Genomic DNA, 14,443 nt, shown 5'->3' on the forward strand with positions numbered 1-14,443 from the left:
TCTTAGAAATACCTGGCATGAAAAGCAAAATCACTTTTAACCGTATTATTCATTATGTCTATTACTGTTTAGAACAAATACGGTCAAAGTAACTCATTTCCTCTAAAACCCATACTGTCATCAACTCAGTACCTCCATTCAGTGGTGATGTTCAAAGTTTCCAAAACAAATCAACTGAGCCAAAAATCACTCAAAAGAAGTCAAAAAGAATCATCAATGATTTGTATCATTTATGATTTACATTATTTTTTACTAAACTCAGATAAGTTGTGGAATGAATTGTGAGGGGAGTTCCAGAGGTCACAAAGATTATGAAGGTAAAGCTGCTGCTCTCTAGGACCATTCACTGTTGAAGGAAAGTTAGGGGTTATGGGCACCCAAAGGTAAGAGAGAGAATTTCCTTTTGTGAGCCCAGGGGAGAGGTTGAGGGAACAGTTCATGATAGAAGTAGCCTGGCTTAAACTGAAGAACAGGCAAAATTTCAGAAGCCAGGAAGGAGGGAAAGATTATTTTAAGTAGAGTAGTCAGGCTGGAAACAGACATAAAGGTGACTGAGTAAAGGCCACATTCATAAACCAAAAGCAACAGGGTTCAGCTGAAGCACTGGATAAAGCAAATGAAGATTCTTCAACTCCCACATCTGTAAAATGGGGATAATAAGCCATTTCACAGACTATAGTAAAGAATGTAGAAAGTGCCTGGTACATGGGAATAATCGTAACAGCTCCCACGAGCCCATGTACCAAGCTTCTCACAATCTCCACACAGTTAACAAGAGCAAGGCTGAGTCCTCATTGATACTCAAATCTCAGGGAAGTTAACCAACTTGGGCAAGGTTGCCCAGCTGATGTCTGTCTCCAAAGCTTGTGCTCTTAACTACATCATACTATTAGCAAGTAGTGCCTGGCAAATGTTAATATACAAAAATGGAGGCAAAAGGGAAGGAGCATTTGCCAAGTGTCCATGATGTACCAAGAACTTAGTTTTCTGAGATCTAAGATGCTAGGGTTTTATGCACTTTATCACTATTTATAGATATATGGAAATCTATTCATCTATCTACATATGTTTCTTCTTTCTTTTTTGAGCCCAAATTATGGGGTCCTTGATGAAGTGAAGGCATCTGGAATCTGACTGACTTAAAAAGAAAAAGAATCAAAATACCAGACAGAAGTTTATATCCTCAATGTGGCTTCAATAGTCAGAAAATGGCCTTCTTTATAATGTTTTTAAAAAATAAAAGGCAAAATTTTGTAAGGTCTCTGCAAGAACTGTACATATATATTGTGTTGCTGATGCAGATGACATCAAAGCAGTGTTCTCTTAGTCTTATTATTTAAATTGAGTAAAATGTGTTTTTTCTTTAACAAAAATATTAAAATAAACCTGAAAGTAACTCTAAGCCAATAAGATGAATTTCAATGTAATTTTGTTATAAATACTATGAATTTTATGCATTATATTTGGATTAGGATGAATTAAAGCTTATGTGAAGTTGGCTAGAAACCACGGAATTATCACGCTGAAAAGGATTTGGTGATCATTTCATACCTAACCATCTCCAAATTTTATGGAAGGAGGAAAAAAAATGACTTTTCCAAGGCCTAAGGGTCATGCGGCTTGGTAAGCTACAGATACTCTTTTATCACTTCACTAAGCATGGAAGAGATTTTAGCTCCATTTTTACAGTCTTATGAGGGTAAATCTTCCTACATGTTTCTAACTGGGTAGAATTAAATTGTGCCACCATGGGTCTTTTCCAATTTATGCCTTTATGCTTTCTGTATTTTAGTCTAATCCACCCTTGCTTTAGCAGTCATTGACCTTCAGGTACTACAAGTAAATAAGAAGACTCTAAACAAAAGAAATCACTAAGCTTTCCTTATCTCGCACTGACACAGCAGTGTCAACAATTCAAGCCTCTCTGAAAAATAATGAGTGAGAGAGCCCATCATTCCAATTACCAAGGAAACAGGCAATGGAGCTGATTTATAAACAGCATTTGGACATGGATTGTCTGGCATACATGAAAATTAGAACAAAATTAATGCCTTGTAATCTGGATATAGAAATTCATTTAGAATTTGAATTTAATGACTAAGAAAAACAAAGATTTTGATTAGCCAAGCTATTGAAACCCAAGGGGAAAGCTTCGGTCACAACCACCTAAGGTCAATCTTCTCTTTAAGAAACTGGTTAATTTAAAACAAGTTCTGGAGTCTGCTTGCATTTCACATCCTTTCCAAATTAAAATTTAATTCCAGGCCCTAGTAAGTTTCACAGGTAGAAGAATATAACTTTACCACCCATAATGGGAGGATACTGAACTATTCTCAAGAAGGAACTCAAACGCACAGACCATTATGTACTTTTAATGGAAACTGTATTGTGTGACACCAACATGATAAAAGATCATTCCTTGAAGTTGTATGGGCCTGATTTAGAGAAGCCTCTATATTGCTGGAGTGAAATCAAAGGTGCCTATTAATTCTCTCTCTCCTTCTAAAGGGGCTGCTTACTAAAAGTGGAGCCATTCCTGCTGATCAAGTATCCATGTGGCGTTTCTGAGTTGAGGTTTAAAGGACAGCAACTACTGTGAGGTTCTTGCTACAGATGGATTTGCGAATCTGAAAGCTGCTTTAGAACAGTGGAGTCATTTTGAATTCTACAACAACCTAATGACTTCACAAGGTAAGGTCTCCATATAAGTTTGTTCAGCAAATGAACAGAAACAAAGGCGAGGGGCGGCTCCAGACTAGTTCCACTGTTTAGCAGTTTTTACAGTTATTTGCTAAACCTGACAAAGGGTTTGCCCAAGACAGAGTTTTCAGCTCCTTATCTTTCTTTTTACAATTATATCCCTTTGCTAATAGTTTTTAGTTTTGTTGGAGCTATGCTATTAATTGACTTCCCTTCCTTTAACCACTGTGCTATATGCTTCCTTACAGAAGGTGCATTCCTCTGGATATGGAGGAAAAGAAAAACTATGTATGTGTCTCTAGCAAAGGCATTTCTGATATTTTATACCTACCATATGAGGCAGAGTTTGCTTTAGCTCTGCGACAGTACTCTTAATTCCCTTTCCAGAACATCACTGCAGAAACTTTCACTACTCTCTGGTGCACATTATTTGAATTCTGAGGCTCTGTTGCTTATACTAGAATCACAGCTTTGTATGTAGATAGGAACTCGAGGACCTATGTCTGCTAATCCAGGTCATGAAGTATTTACTGGCTTTTTACTTCGAACCTTAGCTGCTGATGAACTTTCTTGAGCTGAACCCAGGGACACAAAGCTGAATTGATTGGCCCTTTCCAGTGACTATTCCTTTCATCCTCTTTGTTTGTCTCCTCGGATGGGAGTTCCTTTTGTTTCTTTCAAAGTCGGCGAAGCTGGTATTCATCTTTGGCCCTACAGCATTTTTTTTTTTTTTTAAAGTCTCACGTATTAACTATAATACCGTGGAGCAGCCTCATTATCATCCATGGAAGTTCTGCAGGTGAAGACTCAAGCCAGTATGTCTCGCAGCGATGTGGAGACCCCCTGTGCATGCTTTCATCATGTCTCAGCTGGGGCTGCCATTCATTATTTGTGCACCCACTTGCCACCTCCCTCCTAAGGTTTTCATTTTAGGAAAAACCTCCTCGGGTCCAGTTCTCTCTGTGCTCAGCCTGCCTGTTCCAACAGAACGTAAGTCACTTCCAGCAGGGAGGATGCCTGAATCTTGGCCACTAATTTGACAGGGCTCACATTTTCCAGGACATAATCTTGATGCCGATCCTTAACTTGTGAATTGGAAATGTGATATTTATGTCCAGAGAGGTTTTCTGACTTTTCTTTCAACTCAAGACACTTCCATTTCTTTAAAACATGAATCCCTGTATCCCCGTCTCGAAGCAGTTCTAAATTTTTAGATAAGGCTTTCAAGCTGGCCTATTTTGTAAGACTCTCTTACGTTCAGTCTTTAACTTTAATGTTTAACATCTGCAAAGTGCTTTGAGATGTTTTCCGGAGGATGCAGAATGTATCATTTGATTGATGGTTCAATCAATGAGTGGTCCTTCCCAAAGTTACTCAAAGTACTTACAAGTACGTTTACAAATGCATCCTGTATCTCGTGTCCAAATTCTTCATTATCTCAAGAAACTCTCAAACTTGAGAAACAGACTTGAGACCACTTTTAAGGAACTTTGAACTTTTTCTTTACTGTCAGCAATGCCTATATTGTGCCATATACACACTGTCTTTATGACATACATAATATTATGCGCTAATAAAATTACTAAATTGTACTTTTTTATTTTATTTATTTATTTATTTATTTATTTTTTATTAAAAAATTTTTTTTTCAACGTTTATTTATTTTTGGAACGGGGGAGGGGCAGAGAGAGAGGGAGACACAGAATCGGAAACAGGCTCCAGGCTCTGAGCCATCAGCCCAGAGCCCGACGTGGGGCTCGAACTCACGGACCGTGAGATCGTGACCTGGCTGAAGTCGGACGCTTAACCGACTGCGCCACCCAGGCGCCCCTAAATTGTACTTTTTTAAATCGTAAGACTAAAGTAATCTTTGTTCATTTGAAGCAACTTGGTAATATACTATTTCAATTTAAATATATAATGCCTATGATATGACAACTGTTGTTTGGTAAAAATGTTACCCTGTTAATATTTAATTTTCCAAGGTAATGAAGCAGAACTATGGCTCAGATGATTTAAAATAGCAGAAAATACAAAAAGCTTTTCCATTTGACATGATATTGCGTTTTGCATGAAATGAACCTGTGAGAGGTATTTCACCAATTACAATTTTTTGGTTATTATTAAAAATACCTTCCTTTGCCCGAATGAAGAGATAGAGGCAGAGAAAGGAAGAGGAGAAAAGATGCGTATGTGAAGATCTGCTCTGTCAAACACAAGGCAAAACGCAAATAACTGAAAGTGGAGTCAATTTGTCTGATGCTCTAAGAATCATAAATAGTGTGGAACTCTGAAATATTATCTAAAACCTGCAAACTTAATTTACAGTGAAAAATGAGTGGGGCAATATACAACTTAATTGGAATTCTTAAAATTAGAATTTTCAGGATTCTGTTGCAAAATTAGAGAATTCCCTTTAAACAACTTTCAGTGCATAAGATTTCTAAGAAATGATAGAATTAAACTGACCTTTCTAATAAGAGCAAAATAAGGACTACAGATTGAAAAGAACTAATCAATGCTTACCATTAAACTTTTAAATTTTCTATTTTCTGCAATGTGAAAAAAGCCATCTCTTGTTAAAATCTTGATGTGCTTTGCTTCATTATTGTACCTGTGGGCAACGAATAACGTATGAATATAAATGTGTTTTTAATCAGTAGAAATCAATAATTACCAGAGGGCATGGCCCAATAAAATTATAGGAATTAATTCTGAAGACAAAATATATACCTATGCCAATACACTGGCGACAGCTAATTAACAAAATATATTTACTAGATTGTTTGAAGATACAACCAATATTTGAAGTGGGGAGGGGGAGTGTTAGATTTGACCAACCATTATGCCCAATTTATTAATTTCGAGAATATAGAAAAACAAAATAAAACAAAATCTAGTAATATCTATTTTTAGAATTTATAAGAAACAGACACACATCAAATCACCAAAATACAATGTTATGAAAGAAATCTAACATGCCAATTAACAGTCTATAACACTTAATACTGTTTTTCTAACAGATATTTTCAAGTATTAATGAACTGTCTGGATGGATACATTATTTCAGCTGCAATTAGAACCTTGGTTTTTAACTTTAGTGTTATACATGTCAGATGGTCTATGCAATTATGAAAACAGGAAATCTATTTCTGTAAAAGGACTTGTCCTACTTACTTAATGCTAATTGCATATTCTCCTGACTCTTTGGTCCTGTGTCTCACAAGGTAAGTACTATTTACCCTATTAATAAGTTCAGTCTCTGCCTGCAATCTTTCCATTGCTCCAGCATACCTGAAAGAAAGAATGACACAGAAAAGTTGGGTAACGTACCCAGAACAGACAGAAGCTAAAAATAGGTATCTGTCAGGATTTTCATTTAGTGGCAGATCTGAGTTGTTTTTAACTTTACTTCTATACTAATTACATTGCTTCAAAAATAATTCAGAAAAAAAAGTCCTTTAATAAGAAAAAAACAAATGGTCTACAAAGTTAACCATGGTGAAGTGAATAGTGCCTAACACATGGTAAGCACCCAGTTAGTAAATAATTATCAAATAATAAATGGGACAAGAAAGGAGTGAGTAGGTATTGAGTTAGAGATTTATAGGTGGTTTGAGAACAAGAAGGAAAAAGACTTGTAGGGAGAGACTATCATGCATAGGACATACACACATGCACACACGTGTACACACTTACACACACACACACACACACACGCACACCCAGGACCCTCTGAACTTTCACCTTTTCTATGTATAGTATGAAGTGAAACCTACTTTGGCATCCTTTTAAGACAATTCCAGTAACAATTTATTTAAAAAATTTTTAAACGTTTATTTATAATTAAGAAACAGAACATGAGCAGGGGAGGGGCAGAGAGAGGAGGAGACACAGAATCCAAAGCAGGCTCCCGGCTCTGACCTGCCAGCACAGTGCCGGATGCGGGGCTTGAACTCACAAACCATGAGATCATGACCTGAGCCGAAGTTGGACGCTTAACCGACTGAGCCACCCAGGTGCCCCAGTAACAATTTATTTTTAAACAATTATTTTGGGGGATATAAGATTAATGCTTATGGTCCACAGTTTGGATAACCAATTTGCTTAAGAACTTAGTTATAAGTAAAATTTAATTTAAAAAAACTTTTTTTTTTTTTTTTTTGAGAGAAAGAGTGTGTGTGCAGGCACATGAGCAGGGGAGGAGCAGAGAGACAATCTTGAGCAGGCTCCATGCCCAGCATGGAGCCCTCCATGGGGCTTGATCTCAAAACCATGAGATCATGACCTAAACCAAAATCAAGACTCAGACACTCAAGCGAATGAGCCACCCAGGCACCCCTAAAATTTAATTTTAAAAGATAGTTATTTTCAATACCAGAATTTAATTCTTCCTAAACTATCTTCATCTTAAACATACCCAAATTCCATAACAGTAACAGTTATAGTAAAAGGCCCAAATTCAATGTTAAAATACTCTTTAGTGACCCTTTCACATCAAATATAGGTTTACATATTTGCACAATATAGAGACTTTGGACAATAAAAGTCAAAAGGAAAAATTTTATGTTTCCACTGGCTCTCTTTCAAAACTTCATGAGTTAATATTCCAGAAAATTCTGTCATTCACTTACAGACTCGGATAACTTGGTATAAACACCTGCCTTTAACTTACACTAAGTGTTTACTTAAAACACAAAAGTTTGTTGATGGAGGATATGTGACATTTTCACCAAGTACAGAAGCAGAGCTGAGGGCATTTTATGCAGATGGTACCTTGGGTTAAGAGCAGTTATGATAACCCATGAACTATGAGTACCTGGTATGATCTGGTTACTCTTCAATCTTATCTCTCACAACCCCCTTCTTCACTAGTCTCTAGCCTTCTTTCAGGTCCAGAAATTCACCAACCGCTTTTTGATCTTAAGAATCTTCTCAGAGACTGTATTCTTGCCTGGAAAACTCACTCCACACACATTCCTTCTTATCATATAAGCTCAGAGTGAGGTCTTCTCTGACCATCCCATCTGAAGAATGTTGTCCTGCATCTCACATATTCCACTCCATGATTCTTATTACACTATCCTAATTTCTTTCATAGCACTTATCATAATTAGTATATAGTATATGCATTACTATCAAAGTAACACAGAAACATAGTTTTAAAAATGCAATCTGTACAATAATAATGAAAAAACAGCATTACCCCATCTTAGCAGCTTTCTATCCCAAGTTCCATTTCAAAAGCATTTTATCTATTTTTTATTTGTGCTTGCATATTTCTAAATAATATCATCAAACTACAAGTTCTTAAATTATCAATTTTTAAGTGTCAGGAATGAAACTCCTTTCTCTTCCTTTCAGGCTCATTCTGTCAGTGTTGTTCCTCACTCTTCCTTTTGTAACCTCTACAAAGCCAAGCCATCATCTGGCTCAGTTTTGTCATGTTTGCATATTCAAAGAACACCTGACTCCAAAAAATAATTCAAGTTTTTGTTGGCTCAAGCTTTGTCTTACAAATTCTTTTCAAATTCTCCAAGAGAATGATAAACTCCTCAATGATACACTTCTCAACACCATATACTGAACCTGTCCATTTTTTATCATATGGAGACATTCATTTCTTCTGAGCCCTCCACCCTCTTGTTCTAATCCATATTACTTGTTCTCTAAACCTGCTCAATTATTATAGTACCGGGACATCCCTTTGCTCTCATTTCCTGGATTCCGTATTTCCCTCTTTTTGGTTTATTAGCCCATCCTTCAGCTTCCTATAAATGGATGCATGGGTTATAATAATACTCAGAAAGCCTCACATCTAGAAAAATATTTTTATTTTACTTAATACAGAATTTGCCTGGGTATAGAATTCTAGGCGAGAAATTACTTTGCTTCTCAAATTTTGAGGCATTGTCCTATTGTCTTCTACCTTGGAATTCATTGCCATTCTATGTGATCTGATCTCTTTGTGTCCCTGAAAGCTTTCAGACTGTTTTCTCTATATTGCAAATTTCAAGATAATATGCCTTCAAGTTATGTACCATACATTTTAGTTCGATATTATCCTTAACTCTCAGTGACATCTTTGACTTGCAGCCATATATCCTTCAGTTCTAGGAAATTTCTGTCTTGTTTCTTTGATAATTGCTGCTCTCAGTTTTCTCTTTCTGGAGTTCTCACTAATTTAATGCTGTCCTTGCTGGATCAATTGTCTAACTTCTCTATCTTTTCTCCCATATTATCTATTTCTTTAATTTTCTGGAAGATTTGCTCAACTTTGTTTTCCAACTCCTCTACTCAATATTTAATTTAGAAGAGCTCTTTCTTGCTGTCTGATTTTTCCTTTTATAGCACATCCAGCTCATTTCCATGGATATATTGTCATCTCTTAATTCTGAGAATATAAATTAAAGGTTTTAAAAACACATCTTTCTACTGCTCATTCTAATGTCTGTGTTTTTCCTGGTTTCTTTTTCCCATTTAATCTATTTGTTTTCTAGTTCAAAGCTTTTCTCAAGTATCTGGTTGCTCTTTGTCATTTGTTTACATTTAGGAGAGAGACATCTCTGTGGGGACAGGAAGCACCAAATTAGACTTGCCAGGTAGGAACCTAATCATTTGGCAAGAACCTAATTTCACGGGGCAGGATAATATCCAAATGATTTTAGGTTTTTTGTTTTGTTTTGTTTTTCACTGAGTCTATTCAGTTTCTTTAGAGAAAAATCTTCCAGATCCTGTCTGGATGCAAGGAAAGGTAGTCTGCATGTATGAGACCCAGGTGTCACAGTACTGGAACTGAGCTATACAAAGGAACTGGGCATCCTCATCAGTCAGTATGGAGACCTTCCTTAATTTGACCACTCTGTTTGCAGTATACCATCTCTCCCAATCTCTGCTGGGATTGCCCTAAGTGTAAGCCCTACATGGCTCAATTTTTCCACATAATATACCTTCTAACTTCAGTGTCTCTTGCTAGGGTAGGGGGAAAAAAGTTGCTTGACTACTTTGGAGAATGGGATAAGGAACCTTGGCATCTGTATCCTGTTCTTCATATGGATTTCAGACAGTTCCCTGGTTTTAAGCCCCACACCTCATTCCTGCCTACATGATACCACCCACAAAATCAGATCACATACAAAGAATCAGGAATCAAAATGGCATTGGGGTGGAAGTTAGAAAACAACAGAGCAATACCTTAAGATTTAAAATGCAAAATGATTTCTCACCTAGGTTTCTATACCCAGGCAAATGAAGATAATCACCTTTTCTGTTTTATTTCATGGCCAACCCAGGAGACAAGTTTACCTTGTGCGAACAAGTTGTTTTTACATGGACATGTAATGAACAGACAAGGCAATTGGTGAAAGCCAACTTCTTAATGACTTGAGAACCACGTCATCATTCAGTATAATTTTCTCTAAACGGTTTAGTTTTTCCAAAACTGAAGGTTCCATTTTCCAATATACTTGACCATTTTGTTCCCTAGCAGAAAGCATTTCACATGAAATTGTCTGCTTAGTGTGAATAAATTGTCCAAGTTTCCCAAGAAAAAGAAAAAAAAAATTTAATTTTACTACGAAATGTCTTTATTTGCTCCTATATTCAAGGCTCTTCCCTCATCTGAACATCTTCATTTTTTTTTTTTTTAATCCTTCAGGACAATACCATTTTCTTTCTTTCTTTCTTTCTTTCTTTCTTTCTTTCTTTCTTTCTTTCTCTCTCTCTCTCTCTCTCTCTCTCTCTTTCTCTTTTTCTTTCTTAATGTTTATTTTTGAGAGAGAGAGACAGAGTGCAAGCAGGGGAGGCGCAAAGAGAGAGGGGGACACAGAATCTGAAGCAGGCTCCAGGCTCTGACCTGTCAGCACAGAGCCTGACGCAAGGCTCGAACTCATGAACTGTGAGATCATGACCTGAGCTGAAGTCAGAGGTTTAACCGACTGAGCCACCCAGGTGCCCCGCAACAATACCATTTTCTAACTGGTTATATTTTCAGAATTTTACATACTGGCAAGAGTGCATTTTAAAACAAAGGGTTCAAAAGCTATTCTCCTGCGCCCTGAATGGTTCCAAGGTAACTTATCGGTTTATTTCAAAAAATCCATGCCTTAGTATTTATCTCTAACATCATTACCCTTGTAACTATTGTGTCTAGTTATGTGAAAAATAGTAGAAGAGAAGGAAGTTCATCATCACACTCTCATGATTTTACCAGTTCTCGGTGTTGTTCACTTTGATTATCCCCACTATTAGCTCTGTTCTCCAAATCGAATTCCTGCCAGGATTATGGTTTTTAATGCCATGTAGTTCTGACCTCAAATTTGTCTTAAACTAAATAAAAACGTAGTAAAGATTCCCAGTTCTATCACAAGCCTGCTATAATTTCTTCAGCAAGCTCAGTGCTGAAGCCCAGGGAGGAGGTCGAGAAAACATAATAGCTACAGAGGACAGCCATGATGATGGAGGACACAGCAAGAGGGCTGATGGGAAGAATCCCACACTTTGGCCAGTGTAGTTCTATAGCAACTGGGCATTTTCTATGCTTTGGTTATATCATACAAAATAATCAAAACACTTAGAAAAATCAGGCAACTCAGGTGTTCTATCTACACCTACAAACTGAACTAGTACTATATACTCTCAGAATATCTCATTTATATACATACACTATTACCTAATTTGGATGCATAGATCTTGTATCAAGAAGAAGAAAACAGATGCAGTCATTTTAAGAGGAGCCAAACACAGAATTTAGGGAAACAAACATAAATAAGTAAATAAACCCACGTTTTGTACTTGGACAGGCAGTATGGCAATGTACAGATGGGATGCCTTGGAATCCTGGCTCTACTGCTTACTAGTTGCAGAGTCTTAACCTTTGTTTCCTCACTGTAAAGATAGTAACAACCTTCCTCATAAAGATATTGGAAAACAAAAATAAACATGTAAAATACTAAGCACACAGCAGGTACTTGGTATATATTAGCTATCATATGATGATCATAACTATTCTGGATCCTAAATACATTTTTTCCAGTTGAAGATATCACTTCCACTTAAACTCATCATGTCTAAAAAGTAATAACCACTATCTTCTCTGCTTCCTTATTTCTATTAGTGAGAAGGCTAGCCTCTACATGGTAAGTGGGCTTCATGTAAACACAAAACTTTAGACACAGACACATCTTGTTCCTCTTATATTACAATTTAGGATCTACTGTCCTTTCTGGGCTAATTTTTAGTTTCAGACAATGGAAGTATGTCTTTTTCTCTGCTTCATGGAATCTACTCTTCTAAAATACAAGATACATAGTTGCCAACGTTCCATTCCTTTTTGTGGCTGTTATAAGCTTTGAATTTACAATCAAATACGTGTATGCATACACACACACACACACACACACACACACACACAGACACCACTTTGATGAAATTATGGAAAGGTCAGCAATATATAAATTCATTATGGTGTTTTGTTGTATCTGAAAACACCTTTAGCCAGGACAATAGAAATGGAATGTGGTTAGTACCCCTACATTTAAGGCATCCTCAAGCTAAGGGTATGGTATTTCCACTTAGCTACATAAACATTTCTAATACTTACCAGGGTTGGCAAGAATAATCTACTGGTTTGGGGACCTGAGATATAAAAAGGCAAAAAAATAGATTAAGTTTACTTAAGGGAAGCTTTTAGAAACCAATCATTAATTCAGTTCAGCTGACTCAGCTCTATAAAACCCTAAATAGCACACTCCTGGAACTATCCATTGGCAATTTTGTACAGAGTGAATCATAGTATATGTCAGATAAGTAGAAAATAATTCATTTCACTTTAATTCATTCTTTCATTCATTTTACCGCCACTGTACCTCCAAGAGGAGAGATAACAGGAAAAATATGAATTGGAAGCCTTTGGTATTTATTATTAAGGCAGTTCAATCCTATCATAGAAAATTAAAATGAAAATGTTAGGAAAACCAAATAGCACTCGGCTTTCCCAGAAAACAGGCAAAATAAACAATATATATTGGAAATAGACTCATATCACAAATTCTAAATTCTGATTTTGAAAACATTTTGATGCTGAAAAGTCATGGCAAATATTCATTTTTCCTTCGTCTATGGGGATTTGCAAAAGCAAAAAATGTTACATTTTTCTACACAAATGAAGACAGAAAAAGAAAAAAAACTTCTAGTTGCTGATTGCAACCAGAAAATGAACAAAGCCATATAAGGTATGTTAATATTCAAGGAACAAGAAAGAAAATACATACTATTAGAGGGCAACAAAGTTTATAAATTCCTAAGAAAGGACAAGGAGTATAGATAGTTTGTTTTGTATTTAGAGATTTTTCATGAATCATCTGAGTCTTTGATGTATACATCCCATAGTATTTCTGGGCCTTTTTATATTAGGTGATTAAAAATACTATTATCCTTAATTTGCAACAGAGTTCTGATCAATGTAAATATGTCTCTTCGCTATGTCAGTTTTCATAAAGGGTTGTTACTATTTTGACCTTCCAAGATAATAGTTATATATAACAAAATTATCTTTCTGGACAGAACATCTCCGAAGTTATTAATATTCAAATATTTCTATACTGTGGATCACATTTTTAATGTCATCACCATATAAAATCCTGATACACAGAATATAATATACTACACCCATTCAAATCCTGCAAATATTTTTCTTATACGAGGTGTTTTCACAAACAGTAATCAATCTTCAACGATTTCTCTTTAGATGATAAGATATACATGGCTTCTGAAACCTGATGGAAAAGTAGTTCCTCCTTCCTTCTCCCTCTTTGTACCCTTTAAATTCATGTTTAATCCTAAACCAATCTTTCTCCCTAGAGAGAAGAAACAAAAACCAAAACAACAAAACTCTCGCTCTTCTGTGAGTGTATTCTGATGTGTGAAGCACCAGGACTATCTTCTCAGCAATGATCCCCATAACCAGGGTGGGATCCTGTCTTTTTCCATCTGTCATAGGTCCTCCCCACTTCTTTTTTGGGACCCTTTCTTATATAAAACTATAGATGATTTTCTTCTGGGTATTTTCCTATCTTTAAATATATTCTCATCTTTGACCATTTTTCCCGAATGCTTTTTTCTACCTTCATCACTGGCTGTTGTCAAACTTTGGCTATGGTCATACAGTTTTTAAAAATATTATACTAGGAATATAGCACACATGTAAAGTAATATATATAAGATATGTACTTCTTCCAGAAGTACATCTCATAGAAGTTAGATGGGACAGTTAGAAGTGAACTTTCTGTGTTTGTTTGGCTGGAAATGTTATTACTTCATCCTAATGGAGGAAGATAGATTTCTAAGTTAACTAATTTCCTATCAAAACTTTGAACATATTATTCTTATTGCTTCAGATATTCAAGTCTCACATTATAGAATCTCCATTTGGTTTTCTTTTCAATGGTCCCTATTTCTCTGCTGAGGTGTTCCTGTGCATTCATAATGAACATACTTTCCTTTATGTCCTTGAACTTAGTTACAACTGCTTTAAAAATTTTCTCCTGTAATTCCGTCATTTGGGACATCTCAAGGTTGTCCTCTCTTGATTGCCTTTTCTTTTTTGAGTATAGTTTGTGTTTTCCTGATTCTTTATACATTGAGTAGTTTTGAACAATATCTGGGACAATTTGAACAATATGCTGTAGAAGTTCCGGATTCTGTGATGCTTCTACAAAGAGTGTGATTTTTCTTAAAGCGGGCA

The 14,443-nt window shown here is 36.1% G+C and overlaps 1 protein-coding gene across 2 annotated transcripts in view; it reads right to left on the reverse strand.

Annotated features, from left to right (window-relative positions):
* VAV3 (vav guanine nucleotide exchange factor 3) overlaps positions 1-14,443 on the reverse strand; it is a 355,073-nt gene that overhangs the window by 23,266 nt on the left and 317,364 nt on the right. For both annotated transcript variants that reach the window (XM_086717722.1, XM_086717723.1), the window contains exons 22-24: positions 12,302-12,336; positions 5,878-5,994; positions 5,227-5,314 (exon numbers count right to left, since the gene is read on the reverse strand). In XM_086717722.1, the coding sequence (XP_086573848.1) occupies positions 5,227-5,314; positions 5,878-5,994; positions 12,302-12,336 (240 nt within the window). The remainder of the gene's footprint in view (positions 1-5,226; positions 5,315-5,877; positions 5,995-12,301; positions 12,337-14,443) is intronic.

The sequence above is a fragment of the Puma concolor genome, chromosome C1, assembly GCF_028749965.1.
Source record: "Puma concolor isolate L17-30 chromosome C1, mPumCon1.1.hap2, whole genome shotgun sequence".
Classification (NCBI taxonomy): domain Eukaryota; kingdom Metazoa; phylum Chordata; class Mammalia; order Carnivora; family Felidae; genus Puma; species Puma concolor.